Genomic DNA, 17,563 nt, shown 5'->3' on the forward strand with positions numbered 1-17,563 from the left:
AACTCCAATGAGTGCAGTTCCAGAGCAATCACATGCTCCTCATACATTAACCTTGTCATTCCCAGAATCATCTTGTGAACCTCCTTTGGACCCATTTTCAATGCCAGCACATCTTTTCTTAGATAATGGGTATAAAACTACTCACAATACTCCAAGTTTGGTCTGACCAATGCCTTATAAACCTCAACATCACATCCTTGCTCTTATATTCTACTTTTTTCGAAATGCATGCTAACATTGCATTTTCCTTCCTTATCACTGGCTCAGTATGCAAGTTAACTTTCAGGGAATTCAGCACAAGGACTTCCAGATCCCTTTCACCTCTGGTTTTTGAATTTTATTCCCAGTTAGAAAATACTCTATGGCTTTATTCCTTCTACCAAGGGGCATGACCATACACTTCCATACACTGTATTCCATCTTCCACTTCTTTACAAATCCTGATCTATCCAAGTCCTTCTGCAGATTCCCTACTTCCTCAACATATACCTGCCTCTACATCTATCTTTGTACTGTCTGCAAACTTGGCCATAAAACCATCAATTCTGACATCTAAATTGTTGACATAGAATATAATAATAAGTGGTCCTAATACCAACCCTACAGAACACCACTAGTCACTGGCAGTCAACCAGAATAAGCCCCTTGATTGCCACTATTTGCTTCCTGCCAGTCTATCCATGCCTGTAATACCACGGTCTCTTGTCTAATTATGTACACAAAATAATTTTTTTTAAAAAAGAAAGGTAGTTATTTGGTTATGTGAACGAAGATTTAAGAATGCTTGGATTGGCAACTGCTCTGCAAACTGCAGAGAGCTGTGGATACAGCTCAGCACATCAGAGAAACCAACTTCCCTCCATGGACTCTGTCTACAGCTCACTGCTTCAGTAAAGCAGCCGGCATAGGGGGCATAGCTGTCACCCATCCTGGACAATCTCTCTTTGCTCCTCTCCCATCGGGCAGAAGTTACAAAAGCCTGATAGCATGTACCACCAGACTCAAGGACGGCTTCTATCCCACTGTTATCAGACTCCTGCATAATACAATGGACTCTTGTCCTCACCATCTATTTTATAATCTTGCACGTTGTTTACCTGCACCAGGCTTTTTCAGTAGCTTTTGCACTTTATTCTGCGTTGTTATTGTTTTACCTGTTCTACCTCAATGCACTGTGTAATGATCTGATTGTATGAGCAGGTTACTTTCATTGTATCTTGATACATGTGACAAGAAAAGAACCAATTCCAATACTAATACCCAGATAAATTAAGCCAGAGTTTAACGTCTGGTAATCCCCTAACCTCTGACTCATGCCCAGAGCGTTATCACTGAGGGAGGATACTCCAATTAAAGGAGAGAAAAGAACTGAAGAAAGAGGTGGGAGTTAGGAAGGGAGCTTGTTGTAGGCAGAGCAAAAAACAGTCTCCTTCCACAGTCCTCAGATAATGCCGTACCTGTGTACAGAATCCGGCTGATCATTCCAGGGAAAACCATGAGGTACATGGGCAGAAGTTTAAGGTAGCCACAGAGAATGCAGCCAGCCTTGACGTGGCTCAGGTTTTTCGCAGAGAGGCAGCGCTGAACAATTACCTGTGTGGGACAAAACATAAGCTGGGAACTAAATCCTCAAAATGGTCATTGTAAAGGCTGTCCTCAGTCACTAGGTCACTGGGCTGAGGGAGCCACTGCACATACACGATATGGATTTGAATCTGCTCTGATCATCACCTGATCTCTGTAGTCTAAGATCCCCACCATCTTCTTACAGTTACCATCAGGCAGGAGGTACAGAAGCTTAAAGTCCCACCGCATCAGGTTCAAGAACAGTGACTTACCTTCAACCATTCAGCCTTGAAGTACAACCCAAATCAATACAATTTAGCTTCACTTTGATCACTTTGCACTAAAATAGACCACTTCCTTTTGTTCTACTTGTATTCTTTCTTGTAAAAATTGTGTATAATTTATGTTTTTTTATTGTGAACACTGCTTACCTGATAGCTGTGTGCCTGTGATGCTATGGCAAGTAAGTTTTTCATTGGACCTGTACCCACATGGACTTGTGCAGATGACAATAAGCTCATCTTTGACTTTGATTTCTACACTCTCTCTAAATCATTTGATGAGGTGTGAAGACATGAGATTGATTCCGCATCATACTCAAAACAGGTGATGGAGAGTGCCCCTGTGTGCTGGATATCTTCTGGGAGAATCTACACTCAGTGGTGACTTTATTAGATAGAGGAGTGGAACCCGGTATGGTCTTCTGTTGCAGTAGCCCAATCACTTTGAGATTTGACTCATTGTGTGTTTAAAGATGCTCTTCTGCACAACACTTTGTAACACATGGTTATTTGAGTTACTGTCATCTTCCTGTCAGCTTGAATCAGTCTGGCCATTCTCTTCTGACATAGAAAACATAGAACATAGAATCTCGCTCATTAACAAGTCATTTTTTTGCCTATAGAACTGCCACTCACTAGATGTTTTTTTTTGTTTTTTGGACCATTTTCTGTAAGCCCTAGAGACTGTTGTACATGTAAATCCCAGGAGATCAGCAGCCTGACGCGCAACTCTCCCAAAATGTAACTACACGTCGTGGCAATGCAGACCGCAACAACTGTGATTGGTCGGCTTGGTAGCATCGCATTTCCTCCTATGCTGCAATAGCTTCTCATTGGGCAACTGAAGGGCAGGGAAGGAACTCTGGCTGCAATGCTTTCCATACAGACCTCTGAAATTATGGAGGACACATTTTGCTTTTACGAAAAAAGACGCTCGCTTTAAACTTAAACAACAGGAATTCTGCAGATGCTGGAAATTCAAGCAACATACATCAAAGTTGCTGGTGAACGCAGCAGGCCAAGCAGCATCTATAGGAAGAGGCGCAGTCGACGTTTCAGGCCGAGACCCTTCGTCAGGACTAACTGAAGGAAGAGTGAGTAAGGGATTTGAAAGCTGGAGGGGGAGGGGGAGATGCAAAATGATAGGAGAAGACAGGAGGGGGAGGGATAGAGCCGAGAGCTGGACAGGTGATAGGCAAAAGGGGATACGAGAGGATCATGGGACAGGAGGTCCGGGAAGAAAGACAGTTGGGGGGGGGGTGACCCAGAGGATGGGCAAGAGGTATATTCAGAGGGACAGAGGGAGAAAAAGGAGAGTGAGAGAAAGAATGTGTGCATAAAAATGAGTAACAGATGGGGTACGAGGGGGAGGTGGGGCCTTAGCGGAAGTTAGAGAAGTCAATGTTCATGCCATCAGGTTGGAGGCTACCCAGACGGGACATCAACCGTCTCGACTTCACCGCACCTTGTCCCCATTCCAACCTCACTCCTTCGGAACGCTCTGCTCTCCACTCCCTCCGCACTAATCCCAACCTTATTATTAAACCCGCTGATAAGGGGGGGTGCTGTTGTAGTCTGGCGTACTGACCTCTACCTTGCCGAGGCACAGCGACAACTCGCGGATACCTCCTCTTATTTACCCCCCGATCGTGACCCCACTAAGGAGCACCAGGCCATTGTCTCCCACACTATCACCGTCTTTATCCGCTCAGGGGATCTCCCATCCATTGCTACCAACCTTATAGTTCCCACACCCCGCACTTCCCGTTTCTACCTCCTACCCAAGATCCACAAACCTGCCTGTCCTGGCCGACCTATTGTCTCAGCTTGCTCCTGCCCCACCGAACTCGTTTCTGCATACCTCGACACTGTTTTATCACCCCTTGTTCAATCCCTTCCGACCTATGTTCGTGACACTTCTCACGCTCTTAAACTTTTCGATGATTTTAAGTTCCCTGGCCCCCACCGCTTTATTTTCACCATGGATGTCCAGTCCTTATATACTTCCATCCCCCATCAGGAAGGTCTCAAAGCTCTCCGCTTCTTTTTGGATTCCAGACCTAATCAGTTTCCCTCTACCACCACTCTGCTCCGTCTAGCGGAATTAGTCCTTACTCTTAATAATTTCTCCTTTTGCTCCTCCCATTTCCTCCAAACTAAAGGTGTAGCTATGGGCACCCGTATGGGTCCTAGCTATGCCTGCCTTTTTGTTGGGTTTGTGGAACAATCTATGTTCCGTGCCTATTCTGGTATCTGTCCCCCACTTTTCCTTCGCTACATCGACGACTGCATTGGCGCTGCTTCCTGCACGCATGCAGAACTCGTTGACTTTATTAACTTTGCCTCCAACTTTCACCCTGCCCTCAAGTTTACCTGGTCCATTTCCGACACCTCCCTCCCCTTTCTAGATCTTTCTGTCTCTGTCTTTGAAGACAGCTTATCCACTGATGTCTACTATAAGCCTACTGACTCTCACAGCTATCTGGACTATTCCTCTTCTCACCCTGTCTCTTGCAAAAACGCCATCCCCTTCTCGCAATTCCTCCGTCTCCGCCACATCTGCTCTCAGGATGAGGCTTTTCATTCTAGGACGAGGGAGATGTCTTCATTTTTTAAAGAAAGGGGCTTCCCTTCCTCCACTATCAACTCTGCTCTTAAACGCATCTCCCCCATTTCACGTACATCTGCTCTCACTCCATCCTCCCACCACCCCACTAGGAATAGGGTTCCCCTGGTCCTCACCTACCACCCCACTAGCCTCCGGGTCCAACATATTATTCTCCGTAACTTCCGCCATCTCCAACGGGATCCCACCACTAAGCACATCTTTCCCTCCCCCCCCCCTGCATTCCGCAGGGATCGCTCCCTACACAACTCCCTTGTCCATTCGTCCCCCCCATCCCTCCCCACTGATCTCCCTCCTGGCACTTATCTGTGTAAGCGGAACAAGTGCTACACATGCCCTTACACTTCCTCCCTTACCACCATTCAGGGCCCCAAACAGTCCTTCCAGGTGAGGCATCACTTCACCTGTGAGTCGACTGGGGTGATATACTGCGTCCGGTGCTCCCGATGTGGCCTTTTATATATTGGTGAGACCCGACGCAGACTGGGAGACCGCTTTGCTGAACATCTACGCTCTGTCCGCCAGAGAAAGCAGGATCTCCCAGTGGCCACACATTTTAATTCCACATCCCATTCCCATTCTGACATGTCTATCCACGGCCTCCTCTACTGTAAAGATGAAGCCACACTGAGGTTGGAGGAACAACACCTTATATTCCGTCTGGGTAGCCTCCAACCTGATGGCATGAACATTGACTTCTCTAACTTCCACGAAGGCCCCACCTCCTCCTCGTACCCCATCTGTTACTCATTTTTATGCACACATTCTTTCTCTCACTCTCCTTTTTCTCCCTCTGTCCCTCTGAATATACCTCTTGCCCATCCTCTGGGTCACCCCCCCCCCACTGTCTTTCTTCCCGGACCTCCTGTCCCATGATCCTCTCGTATCCCCTTTTGCCTACCACCTGTCCAGCTCTCGGCTCTATCCCTCCCCCTCCTGTCTTCTCCTATCATTTTGCATCTCCCCCTCCCCCTCCAGCTTTCAAATCCCTTACTCACTCTTCCTTCAGTTAGTCCTGACGAAGGGTCTCGGCCTGAAACGTCGACTGCGCCTCTTCCTATAGATGCTGCTTGGCCTGCTGCGTTCACCAGCAACTTTGATGTATGTCGCTTTAAACTTGTTTACCCCGAGAAAGACTACCATGACCCATGAAGCCCTGCACGGGCAGGTGTGTGCGTATGCACGACATGCCCAAATTGCAGAGCAACGCAGACACACCAATGCGCAAGGTTAAATGCTCACAACAGCGTTGCCCACTTGCGTAGGCTACGGTGCAAGCTTGACGCACAAGTGTAAATCAGCCTTTATGAGAATCGGCTGAGTGAACTCCTCCCCCCTTTTCTTTCTTCCATGGCCTCTGTCCTTTTCTATCAGACTCCACCATTCTCTTTGGAGCGACAGAGGATGAGAGGTAACTTGATAGAGGTGTATAAGATAATGAGAGGCATTGATTGTGTGGATAGTCAGAGGTTTTTCCCCAGGGCTGAAATGGTTAGCACGAGAGGGCATAGTTTTAAGATGTTTGGAAGTAGGTACAGAGGAGATGTCAGGGATAAGTTTTTTGCACAGAGAGTGGTGAGTGCATGGAATGGGCTGCCAGTGGTGGAGGCAGAAATGATTGGGTCTTTTAAGAGACTCCTGAATAAGTACATGGAACTTAGAAAAATAGAGGGCTATAGGTAAAGCCTAGGTAGTTCTAAGGTAGGGACATGTTCGGCACAGCTTTGTGGGCCGAAGGGCCTGTATTGTGCTGTAGGTTTTCTATGTTTCTATGTTTCTATGTAAACCTCGTTTTCATCTCTCCACATATAGAACTTTCTAACATTTTCATCTTTGGGTTTAATTAATCTGGGTTATACCGGTCATGTACCTGCAGAGTTAATGATGTGGACAGACTACAGCAGCGTTTTCCAACCACCGGGCCACAGACCGGTACCGGGCTGCAAAGCATGCGCTACCGGACCGCGAGGAAATGATATGATTTGGCGATGAGTCAGCTGCACCTTTCCTCATTCCCTGTCATGCCCACTGTTGAGCTTGAATGCTCGCGAGGTCATTACGCACGCGGGGTCATGACCCACGCGTCATCCATGTCAGCGCGGGAAGATCAACTCCTCGAGCTTGCAAATGATGGTGGGCTGAAAAGTATGTTTGATATAACATCTCTGCCGGCATTCTGGATCAAAGTCAAGGCTAAATATCCTAAGATAGCCACGAAAGCACTGAAAACGTGGTTTTCATTTCCAACATTTTTCTGTGAAGTGGAGTTTTCTGCAATGAATGCAACGAAAACTAAATTGCAGAATAGACCGGACACAAGGTACCCCCTTCGAGTATTACTGTCTCCCGTTACCCCTCGATAGGACCGTCTTGTTGCAGGAAAACAAGCCCAGGGCTCCCACTGATTCAGCGATATTGGCGTGTTGCAATGATTTTATATGTTCATATGGGGAAAATATGTGCTGTGTGTTTAATATCCAAACGTTACTTAAAATGTTATGATGCTATTGACTGATAAGTGACTTGTATAACCATATAACAATTACAGCACAGAAACAGGCCGTCTTGGCCCTTCTAGTCCGTGCCGAATGCTAGTCTCACCTAGTCCCACCGACCTGCACTCAGCCTATAACCCTCCATTCCTTTCCTGTCCATATATCTATCCAATTTTTCTTTAAATGATAATATTGAACCTGCCTCTACCACTTCTACTGGAAGTTCGTTCAACACTTACTTCAAGCTCCCCTGTCCTCCCCTGATAATTGACTTATCGCTATATTCATGCGAGAAAAATATGCGCTGTGTGTTTAATATTAAATTAGTTAGATAAATCCCTTTAGAAACGAAATTGAGTGTATTAGCCACTTATCACCTATATTCCGGTTGTGATTAACACCACCCCCTCCCCCAACCAGAATCGCCAAAAACGATTTGCAGGCACTGGTGCCTGCGCAAGGCTTCATGGTCATTGTAGTCTTTCTCTAGGCAAACACAACATATTTGACTGCTACTCTTGTCCGTTGGCAACCCTACCACCCCCCCCCCCACCCGGTTGGCCAGTCCGCAAGAATATTGTCAATATTAAACCGGTCCGCAGTGCAAAGGAGGTTGGGGACCCCTGGACTACAGAGGAGAATTGGTTGCTGTCTTGAAGCAAGTCAGGGTGGATAAATCCCCATGCCCTGATAAAGTGTTCCATTGGACCCTGTAGGAGGCAAGTGCAGAAATTACAGGGACCCTAGCAGAGATATTTAAATCATCCTTAGTGACAAGTGAAGTATCAAAGAGTTGGGGATAGCCAATGTTGTTCTGCAATTTAAGAAAGACTCTAAAAATACACCAGGAAATCATAGGCCAGTGAGCCTGACATCAGTGGTGCGAAAGATATTGGAAGGTATCCTAAGGGACCAGACCTATAAGTTATTTGAATAGACATGGACTGATCATGCATGGCTTCATGCATGGTAAATCATCTCTAACCAAAACTTATGGAGTTTTTTGAAGAAGTTATCTGGAAAGTTGATGAAGTAGATATTGCCTACCTGGACTTTAGCAAGTCACTTGACAAGGTCCCACATAGGAGCAACACGCACAAAATGCTGCGGGAACTCAGCAGGCCAGTCAGCATCCATGGAAAAGAATACAGTCGACCCTTCAGCAGGACTGGAGAAAAACTGCTGAGGAGTAAATTTCAAAGGTCAGGGGAGGGGAGAGAGAAACACAAGGTGATAGGTGAGACCTGAAGGGGGAATATGAAGTAAAGAGCTGGGAAGTTGGTTGGTGAAAGAGATACAGGGCTGGAGAAAGGTGGAGTCTGATAGGAGAGGACAGAGGCCAAGGAAGAAAGAAAATGGGGGAGGAGCGCCAGAGGGAGGCGATGAGCAGGCAAGGAGATAACATGAGGGAGGGAAAAGGGGTTGGGGAATGTTGAAAGAATGGTCGGGGGGATTACTGGAAGTTTGAGAAATCAATGTTCATGCCATCAGGTTGGAGGCTACCCAGATGGAATACAGGTGCCCCCCACTTTTCGAACGTTCGCTTTACGAAACCTCACTGTTACGAAAGACCTACATTAGTTACCTGTTTTCGCTAATGGAAGGTGTTTTCGCTGTTACGAAGAAAAGCAGCATGCGAAAAAAAGGCAGCGAGCGATAAAAAAAATCAGCGCGCTCCCCGAGCAGCCACACTCCCCCGGATTCGGAACTGCATTGCTTTAACACATGCCTGTGAGCAGCCATTTGCAAGATGAGTTCTAAGGTATCGGAAAAGCCTAAAAGAGCTCGTAAGGGTGTTAAACTTAACATAAAACTAGACATAATTAAGCATTTTGAACGTGGTGAACAAAGTAAGGGCAAAGTGAGTTTGACTTGTGGAAGTTGACGAAGGTGATGTTGAAGAGGTTTTGGCATCCCATGACCAAGAACTGATAGATGAAGAGCTGATGCAATTGGAAGAGGAAAGGATAACAATCGAAACTGAATGAGTAATGATAAAGTATGACTTTAATTTTGAAAGTGTACGTCGGTTTAGAGCATATTTGCAAGATTGTTTGAGTCCTTACAAAGAACTGTATGATCTAAAAATGCGTGAGGCTCAGCAGTCAAGCAAGCCTTCCACATCAGCCACAGCAGACTACAAACCTCGACCTTCGAGATCGAGGCAGGCAGAAATAGGAGAAGATGGCCTGCCTGCCCTGATCGACAATGAGATGACACCCCAGTGTCCCACCACCCCAGTCCCTGGGCCACGGACAGATACCGATTTGCGGAGAATGCAGCGATAGCCGGGAGGCACACAGCACATCTTTAAGAAAAAAGCTGAAATAAACATGCTAATTAATTAGGTGCCGCCCAGCACGTAATAGTCGGCCCAGATCAGAGGCGATTGCTGATTGAGTGTATTGAGCACAGGAGATGGGATGTTATGTTGAAGTTGGATAAGACATTGGTTCAAAGGTTCATTTATTGTCAAAGTATGCATGTACAATACAACTCTGATGAGGTCTAATTTAGAGTATTGTGTGTGGTTTTGGTCACCTACCTACAGGAAAGATGTAAGTAAGGTTGAAGGAGTACGGAGAAAATTCACAAGGATGTTGCCAGGTCTGGAGGACCTGAGTTATAAGGAAAGATTGAATAGGTTAGGACTTTATTCCTTGGAATGTAAAAGACTGAGAGGAGATTTGATAGAGGTATACAAAATTATGAGGGGTATAGATAGGGTAAATGCAAGCAGGTATTTTTCCACTGAGGTTGGGAGGGACAACAAGTAGAGGCCATGCGAGCTCGACTTCAATGTTTAAGAGAATTTTGGATAGGTACATGGATGATAGTGGTATGCAGGGTTATGGTCCCAGTGCAAGTCAATGGGACTAGGCAGTTTCATTAGTTCAACACTGAATGAATGACCTGTTTCTGAGCTGTACTTTTCTATGACTCTGTGACTGTAGTTAGAGATTCATCATTAACACAAATGCTGACACCACCTGCATTTCCTCCATCCACCCTCCTATAACAGGGATAGAGTTCCTCTTGTCCTCATCTACCACCCCACAAGTCGTCCTCATCCAGAACATCATATATCACCTGCTAGCTTGTAGTCTTTCCCCGCACCCCCATCAGTCACAGTCCGGTCCGTGAAGTCCGCATTCTGGTTCACGGTCCGGTTCATTGATCCTTATTCCGGGTTTTCCTGTTTTCCCTTGTTTCATTGGGCACCTGAATTGAGGCACCTGACTCTCGTTTTGGGCTGGCACATAAATACCTCTGCAAATCAAGAATTCCCTGCTGGACTGTTCCCTTCCCCTCTGAATCCCCAACAGTTACCTCGGCAAGTGTCCTTGGCAGTCATCCCGGCCCTGCGTCCTAGAAAGGGTCTCGGCCCTGTGTCCAAGAAAGGGTCCTGGCCCTGCAAAAGCATCCCTGCCCTGCGTCCTAGGAGGGTCCTGGCCTTGCACTCCAAGAAGGAGTCCCGGCTCCGTACTCAAGGGCCTAACTGAGCCAAGTCCAAGAGCCGAGCCTAGCCTAGTCCAAGAGCCAAGTCCTGGCCTGGAGTTTCATGTCCTGCCCTGGAGTTCCTTGTCCTGTGCTGGAGTACCTCGCCCAGTCCAGGAGTACCTCACCCAGCCCAGTGCTGGATATTCCTTGTCCTGTGCTGGAGTTCCCTCGTCCTGTGCTGGAGTCTCTTGTCCAGTCCAGGAGTCTCTCATCCAGTCCAGGAGTCCCTCGTCTAGTCCAAGCCACATCCAAGTACCTCATCTAGTCCAAGCCACATCCAAGTACCTTGTCTAGTCAAAACCACGTCCAAGTACCTTGTCTAGTCCAAGCCACGTCAAAGTACCTCGTCTAGTCCAAGCCTAGTCCAGGAACCTAGTCTTGTCCAAGCCAAGGCTTTGTGTTCTCGTCCTGTCCATGTGCCTAGTCCTGTGCAGGAGTTCTACGTCCAGTCCTGTAGCCACGTCTGGTCCTCGCCTAGATCCGGGGGCCGAGCCCGAGTTTCTGTTCCTGTCCAGTCTCTGGCTCAGAATCCTAGCCCAGGCTCCTAGTTCCAAGTTCCTTGTCCTGGTCCCGCTTTCCTAGTCTTAGTCCTAGCCCAGGCCCGGTGTCCTTGTCTCATCCAGGGCCTGTGTCCATGTCCAGCATTGTTTCTTCCTGACTCCCCTTGCTTTCTTGATAAACCTTGTCCTGTTCCTAGTACTTCAGGGCCTGTGTCTTGCATTTGGGTCCGCTCCCAACGCCCCTTTATGACACCATCTTCTTATTCTGGGTGATGGCCCACCAGGAAACATCCTGTCCACTCCCACCCTGTCATGACCTACCAGGACCTTGTATGTTCCATTAGAGTCATCTCTCTCTCTTCTAAGCATCAGCCTGTCCAACCTCTCATCAGGCAACCTGCCATTTCCAGGTATCTATCTAGCATTCTTTCTCTGAACTGTTTGCAAAGCATTAATGTCCTTCTTTAATAAGTAAACCAGTACTGTTGCTGCCTTTCCCCACTCTGGTTCAAAGCAGTTTTCCTCACACTGGAATATGAGGGGTGATTGATAAGTTCGTGGCCTAAAGTAGAAGGAGTCAATTTTTAGAAAACCTAGCACATTTATTTTTCAGCATAGTCCCCTCCTACATTTACACACTTAGTCCAGCGGCCATGGGGCATATGGATGCCTTCTTTGTAGAAGTTGGCGTCTTGGACCTCCAGAATGTGGTCCACAGCAGGGGTGATTAATAAGTTCATGGCCTAAGGTCGAAGGGGGAACGTCAACTTAGACCATGAGAGGCCTGCGTCGGGCATTTTCATGCTAACCATCGACAAAGTGAAGGATGTGCTGGGGGCAGCTTGCAAGTGTTGCTACACACTCTGGCTCCAATATGGAGTGTCTACAATGCTCGGCAGAACAACACAGAACACAACGAGCAGCAAAACCATAAGCACCTTTCCTCTTTCCCTTCTTCTCGTACAGGGTCAGTCCTCCAACTCCAGGACAGGCTTCAGGGCCACCTATCTCCGGTCTCCACAGTCTGGCCATTGGGCCTCGACATTGAGACTTCTGATTGACCATCTTTGGTACCAACCTGCAGGCTATCCCTTGGCAGACTATCCCCTGAACTCCAGGTGCTCTGACTCTCTGGCCCTCATGCTTCCTCCTTCTCAAATGGATCCACCACTGTCACTGGTGTTCAATGCGGAGGAGAGACCCGGACTGTGGATGTCATTCGTCACCTAACTATGTAGTTGAACTTTGAATGCTGAGCATGATGCCCCTCAAAACCATCCCTACGAACTTAAAAAAAAATAAACAGCTGTCGGAGCCAGGAGCTCGATGGAGACTGTATCTCAGTGCCATCTTAACAGTTACTAGATTAAATAATTCAGAAGATTTGATAAATTATCAATTTTCTTTCCAGAATCTGTGTGTCCCTGGCAATGCCAGCATTTATTACCCATCCCGAATTGCCTCTGAGAAGGAGGTGCCACTTTAGAATGCCATAGTCATTTAGTATGGAAGCAGGTCCCTCAACCCAACTTGCCCATGCCAGTCAAGATTCCCATTCAAGCTAGTCCCAATTGTTTCATAATGCTCTAAACTTTCCTTATCCATATATAGTACTGTATAAAAGTCTTTTGCACATATATGGCTCTTAACCAACTCAGTACTGTATTTGTCAACGCAGAGTGGAGAGCGAGATTGTAAATCTGGTGGGAGCAAAGGATGTTGGGAATGGTGAAGGTGGAGCACTGTGGGAGAGGTGTGGGACTGCGGCAGAGAAAGAGTGCCAGGGCAGGAGTAGCGTGGGTGCAGACACACCCAGTCCTGAGACACCGGGCAAGGTCACTCGATTCCAAACAATTGGTTTATTGATCATCACAGAATGTCTCTCTGGTGCTTCCCATTCTCCCCTTCTCCCTTCCTGCTTTCCCAACCATGATTCACCTCTCCCTGTCCCCTTCCCACTCCCAGTCCACAACAGAAACCCATATCAGAATCAAGTTTATGTCATGAAATTTGTTTTATTTTTGTGGCAGCAGTACAGTGCAATACCTTTTAAATGCTGTTATTGTACCGGCCTGAACTACTCCCTCTGGCAGCTTATGCTATAGGCAATCCAAGTGTAAGACGAAGTCAAGTTCTTTGACGTATGCACAAGTGCAGTGAAAAATCTCCTTGCAGTAGGACCACAGGCACATAGCATCAGATAAGCAGCATTCATAAGAAAACACAAGCACAATTTTTACAATGAAGAAGACAATCAGAATAAAAAAGAGCAATGTCCATTTTGGTGTGACGTGATGAAAGTGTTGCTAAACTGTAGTGAGTAGAGCTGTGCCAGTTGGTTCAAGAATAGAACGGTTGAAGGGAAGTAACTGTTCTTGAACCTGGTGGTGTGGGAATTTGGTCTCCATACCTCCTACCCAATGACTCAGATGGTGGGAATCTTTGATGATGGATGTCGCCTTCTTGAGGCAGCGGAGGGATGTGCCTGCGACGTATTGGGCTGAGTTGACTACTTTTTGCAGATTTTTATCCTCCTGTGTATTTGAATTATGGACCACCCTCAGGGAGAAAAAAGTCACCTCTCAGTTTTCTACTAAACCTGTCCCTCTCACCCTAAACCTCTGCCCTCTGGTGGCTGACTCCAGTGGTGAGGGTGAACCCATGATGTTTCAGAAACAAGGAAGGATTTCCAAGTCAGGACAGTATGGGACTTGAAAAGGAACTTGCGTTAGTGACATTTGATCAGCTGAATCACAGAACAAATACAGTTAAGGTCCTATGTTTAAAAAGGACAATACTTCCTATTATACCCAAAACATTGACTGTTTATTCCTTTCCATAGACGCTGCCTGACCTTCTGAGTTCCTCCAGCATTTTGTGTATGTTGCTTTGGGCTTCCAGCTTCTGCAGACTTTCTTGTGTTTATGCTTCTTATTATGTTTTATTCAAATATTTACCCCCAGGAGCCAGTTTTGAGCTTACTTTCTATAAATCATATATCCCTTCAGTAAGGAGGAAGCAACCTGGGCTTCCTGGTTGACCTTAGACCGGGCATGTAATCTTACCTGATCAGTGCACCAGTACCAGATTGCTAAGATGCTGAGGCCAAAGATCAGGCCGGGCCAGGGTAAGTCTGAATTGAGTGGATCACGGAGTAAGTGAAAGGAGTCTGGCCGGGGGGTGTAACACTCAGCACTGATATTCAGAATGGGGTCATAGGTTTCACTTGTGATGGCATTCATGTACTTCTCCTTCATGACTTCGTAGCCGCCCACTGCATTGAAAGCTGTAAAACAAAATGGCTAAGTTTGGCCCTTGGCTCAGAGGGTCACCTGTTGACGGAAAAAGCGATCGATTGAAGTGCCATGCCATTTACATTACTGTGCGGAGCAATGTGTGATCTTTAACCTCGCCCTCTAGCAGAACTGAGGCCATGTCTTTTAAAACTCCACCCTCTTCCCACAACTTCTTATTCTGACTCCTACCCCTTTTCCTTTCCAGTCCTGATGAAGGGTCTCAGTCCAAAACATCGACTGTTCATTTCCCTCCAGAGATGCTGCCGGACCGGCAGAGTCTCTCCAGCATTTTGTATGTGTTGCCCACTCACTGCCAGGTGAGAGCCCCCAGTCACTATTTCGGGGGCTTGCAGTCTGAGTCTAAGTGTGGAAACTGGCCCTTCAGCCCACCGAGTCTGTGCTGGCCAGCAAGCATCAATTTCTGCCCACTTCCACACCAATCATGTTTTGTTCTTCCCACATCTCACAGCAGTTCTTGCAAATTCAGGCTAAGCAGGGGAAACAAATAGATTTTGACTCAGAAGGTTGTAACAGCCCCATTTCAGTCAAGGCAGGTCAGGAGCAGTGAGGAGATTCCTTCATGCGCATCAATCCTCTCAGAATCCTTTCTAAATCCCACTGAGATGTACTTTTCCTGGAGAGGAAGGTTCACCAAAATGACCCCAGGAATGAGGAGCGTTTGATGTCTCTAGGCCTGTACTTGTTGGAATTCAGAAGGATGAGGGAAGGGGGATAGGAATCTCATTGAAACCTCCCAGATGCTGAAAGACCTGGTTAGAGTGGATGTTGAGAGGACGATTCCATTAGTAGAAGAGTCTGGGATCTGAGGACACAGTTTTGGAACACAGGGATGCCCCTTTAAAACTGATTTGAGGAGAAATTACTTCAGCTAGAGGGTAGTGATTCTGTGGAAATTGTTGCCAGTTAGGGCTGTGTAGGCCAGGTCATTGGGTATATATGAGGCAGGGATTGATAAGTTCTTGTTTGAGAATGGGGTTATGGGTTACAGGGAGGTCAGGAGAATGGTGCTGTAAAGAAAATCAACAGGATTGAAAGGCAGAGCAGACTCGACAGACTAAAAGGCCTAATTATCTTATTGATTTATGGACTCTAATCTCTACTGTTCCTTCCCTAAGAACGCTCTGTGACTTCCTTTCTGTCGGTGATATCAGCCTCCTTTCCTTCTTGCTACTTGCCTTCCACTGCCAGTTGGAGTTGTAGGCAAGGCCCAAGACTTTAAAGCAACTGGCATCTGTTAATCTGGGCCTGATTGCTCCACCGGTTAGGAAAAAGAGATGGAGTCAATAGAGCAAAGGTCCTTTTACTGACTTATCTCCTGGCCGAAGAATGTAGAATCAGGGGTCACATTCTTGAAATATGGTGCTTATTGGATTGTGTAATCAGCTATTTGTCTGTAAATATTCTGTTGATTTTCAGCTACTTGTAGAATAGCTGGTTGTGTAACTCAATTGTTTCTTTGTCTGTGAGCTTGAGCCATGGCAGTGTAAAACAAGACAGACAGATCTTGTCTCACAGGCTGTTCTTGTCAGAGCAGATTCCCTTATCTGTTCAGTTTGAAAAGGTTTTCAGTATAAAGAGAATCCACAAGGCAGGTTCATTATTAGAGTGTGATAGTTAAAATTAGAGTCAGTTGATCACAGTTCCAGTTCATTATCTGTTGCTGTGTTCATTGTTCACTGTTGGAGTTCATTACCTGTAGTTCAGTCACTTGTTAGAGTGAGTTGGTCACAGTTAGCATTCACTACCTGTTGCTGTGTTTATTGTGAGAGTGAGTTGGTCACAGATCGAGTGTATCTCCCGTTACTGTGTTACTTGTTAGAGTGAGTGGTTTCAGTTGGAGTTTATTACCCGTTACTGTGTTACTTGTTAGAGTGAGTTGGTTATAGTTAGACTTCATTACCAATTACTGTGTTACTTGTTGGAATGAGTTGGTTACAGTTGGAGTTTACTACGTGTTATTTGCTGACAGTGCTGTAATATGATTTTTTTTAATGAATAAAATGGCTGTAACCACAAGATGCGTGTCTCATTCTTGATTTCTGATGAACTTTCTGGACAATATCGCCTCCAGATTCACCAATCCCGACACACGCCTGCTCCATCCTGCCCAACTATTACCAACACTTAAATATCTGAGTAAATTCCCAGGGCTCAGGTGCCTGCCTTTTATAGCTAATGTGTCAGGGCTGTGGATCCCTTTCTCTGACATTATGTGTGTCCAGGACAGAATGCAGTGAGGTATAGAGCACAGCAACCGGGGAGGTCACCAGGGCAGCAGCAATGACTGTGGAACTCACCATATCCCATTAGAATAAAGGAGCCCACCACCATGATGATGGTCTGTAATGTGTCGGTGTAGATCACGGCTGTCAATCCACCTGCCGAGAACACAAAGGAGCTGCCCGTTAATCACACAGGTAACAGAGGCGGGGAACGCAGATTCAAGGCATTTCTGAAGAAACAGGCCCTGATTTATGCAGGTGTTCAGGGGACAACTCACCCAATAGACCCTGGAGAAGGTGGGATGAGGAATTGTGGGGCATGGGGAGCGAACGGAGGATGCAATCTGCAAACAGGGTAAGGAATGAAGAGCAGTTTCTCGGACAGTTGTGAAGACATCTCAGAGGGGTCACTGTCAGTCAGCTCTGATCCCGGCGGGGAGGAGAGCATCCACCCCAACTTGCTGGGTTTCAGGGGCTTCATGGCAGCTTTTGACACTGCGACGTCTCAGACCACAGGGCCTGTGGTGACTCTCTGAAGGGTGTCCATATGACAGTGAGAGTATGTATTGTGAAACCCCTCAGTGGCAGAAGAGGTGGGTACCATTACAATGGTAAAAAGACATGATATGAAAGACAATGGGATATGGAGGGACTTGGCTCAGCTAGGCACCTTTGTTACCATTTTTGATTTGGGCCAAAGGGCCAATTTCTGTGTGTGTGACCCTGTGGCAGCATGTGAAGAGGGCTCACAGGACTGGCCTTATCTCCCTGTGATCTGCGGCTGTTCCCTCTCATGGTCGTCATCAATGACTGCAACAGAACCTGGAGTGGCAGCACTTGCTGGCAATACTGTCTGCAGAACCCTCATCCTTTCAAATCCCTGCAGTCGTGCAACCTTATAGCCCCTCATATCCTCCTCAGCCCCAACCGACCCTTCAGCCTTGGCTGAGGTACTGAGCTCAGGAACTCCCCTCCTCTTCTCCCTTCTGTAGAGGACTTGAGGAAACCCTCTCTTCCACCAAGCAGCTGCTCCAGCTGCTGGGTCTGCCTGACAC

At 46.8% G+C, this 17,563-nt stretch overlaps 1 protein-coding gene across 1 annotated transcript in view; it reads right to left on the reverse strand.

Moving 5' to 3' along the window:
• The window catches only part of slc5a1 (solute carrier family 5 member 1), a 186,800-nt gene that overhangs the window by 24,684 nt on the left and 144,553 nt on the right, over positions 1-17,563 (reverse strand). Inside the window, exons 8-10 of the mRNA XM_063069286.1 lie at positions 16,584-16,664; positions 14,035-14,255; positions 1,458-1,593 (exon numbers count right to left, since the gene is read on the reverse strand). Coding sequence (XP_062925356.1) covers positions 1,458-1,593; positions 14,035-14,255; positions 16,584-16,664 — 438 coding nt within the window. The remainder of the gene's footprint in view (positions 1-1,457; positions 1,594-14,034; positions 14,256-16,583; positions 16,665-17,563) is intronic.

This window comes from Mobula hypostoma, chromosome 2, assembly GCF_963921235.1.
Source record: "Mobula hypostoma chromosome 2, sMobHyp1.1, whole genome shotgun sequence".
Classification (NCBI taxonomy): Eukaryota; Metazoa; Chordata; class Chondrichthyes; order Myliobatiformes; family Myliobatidae; genus Mobula; species Mobula hypostoma.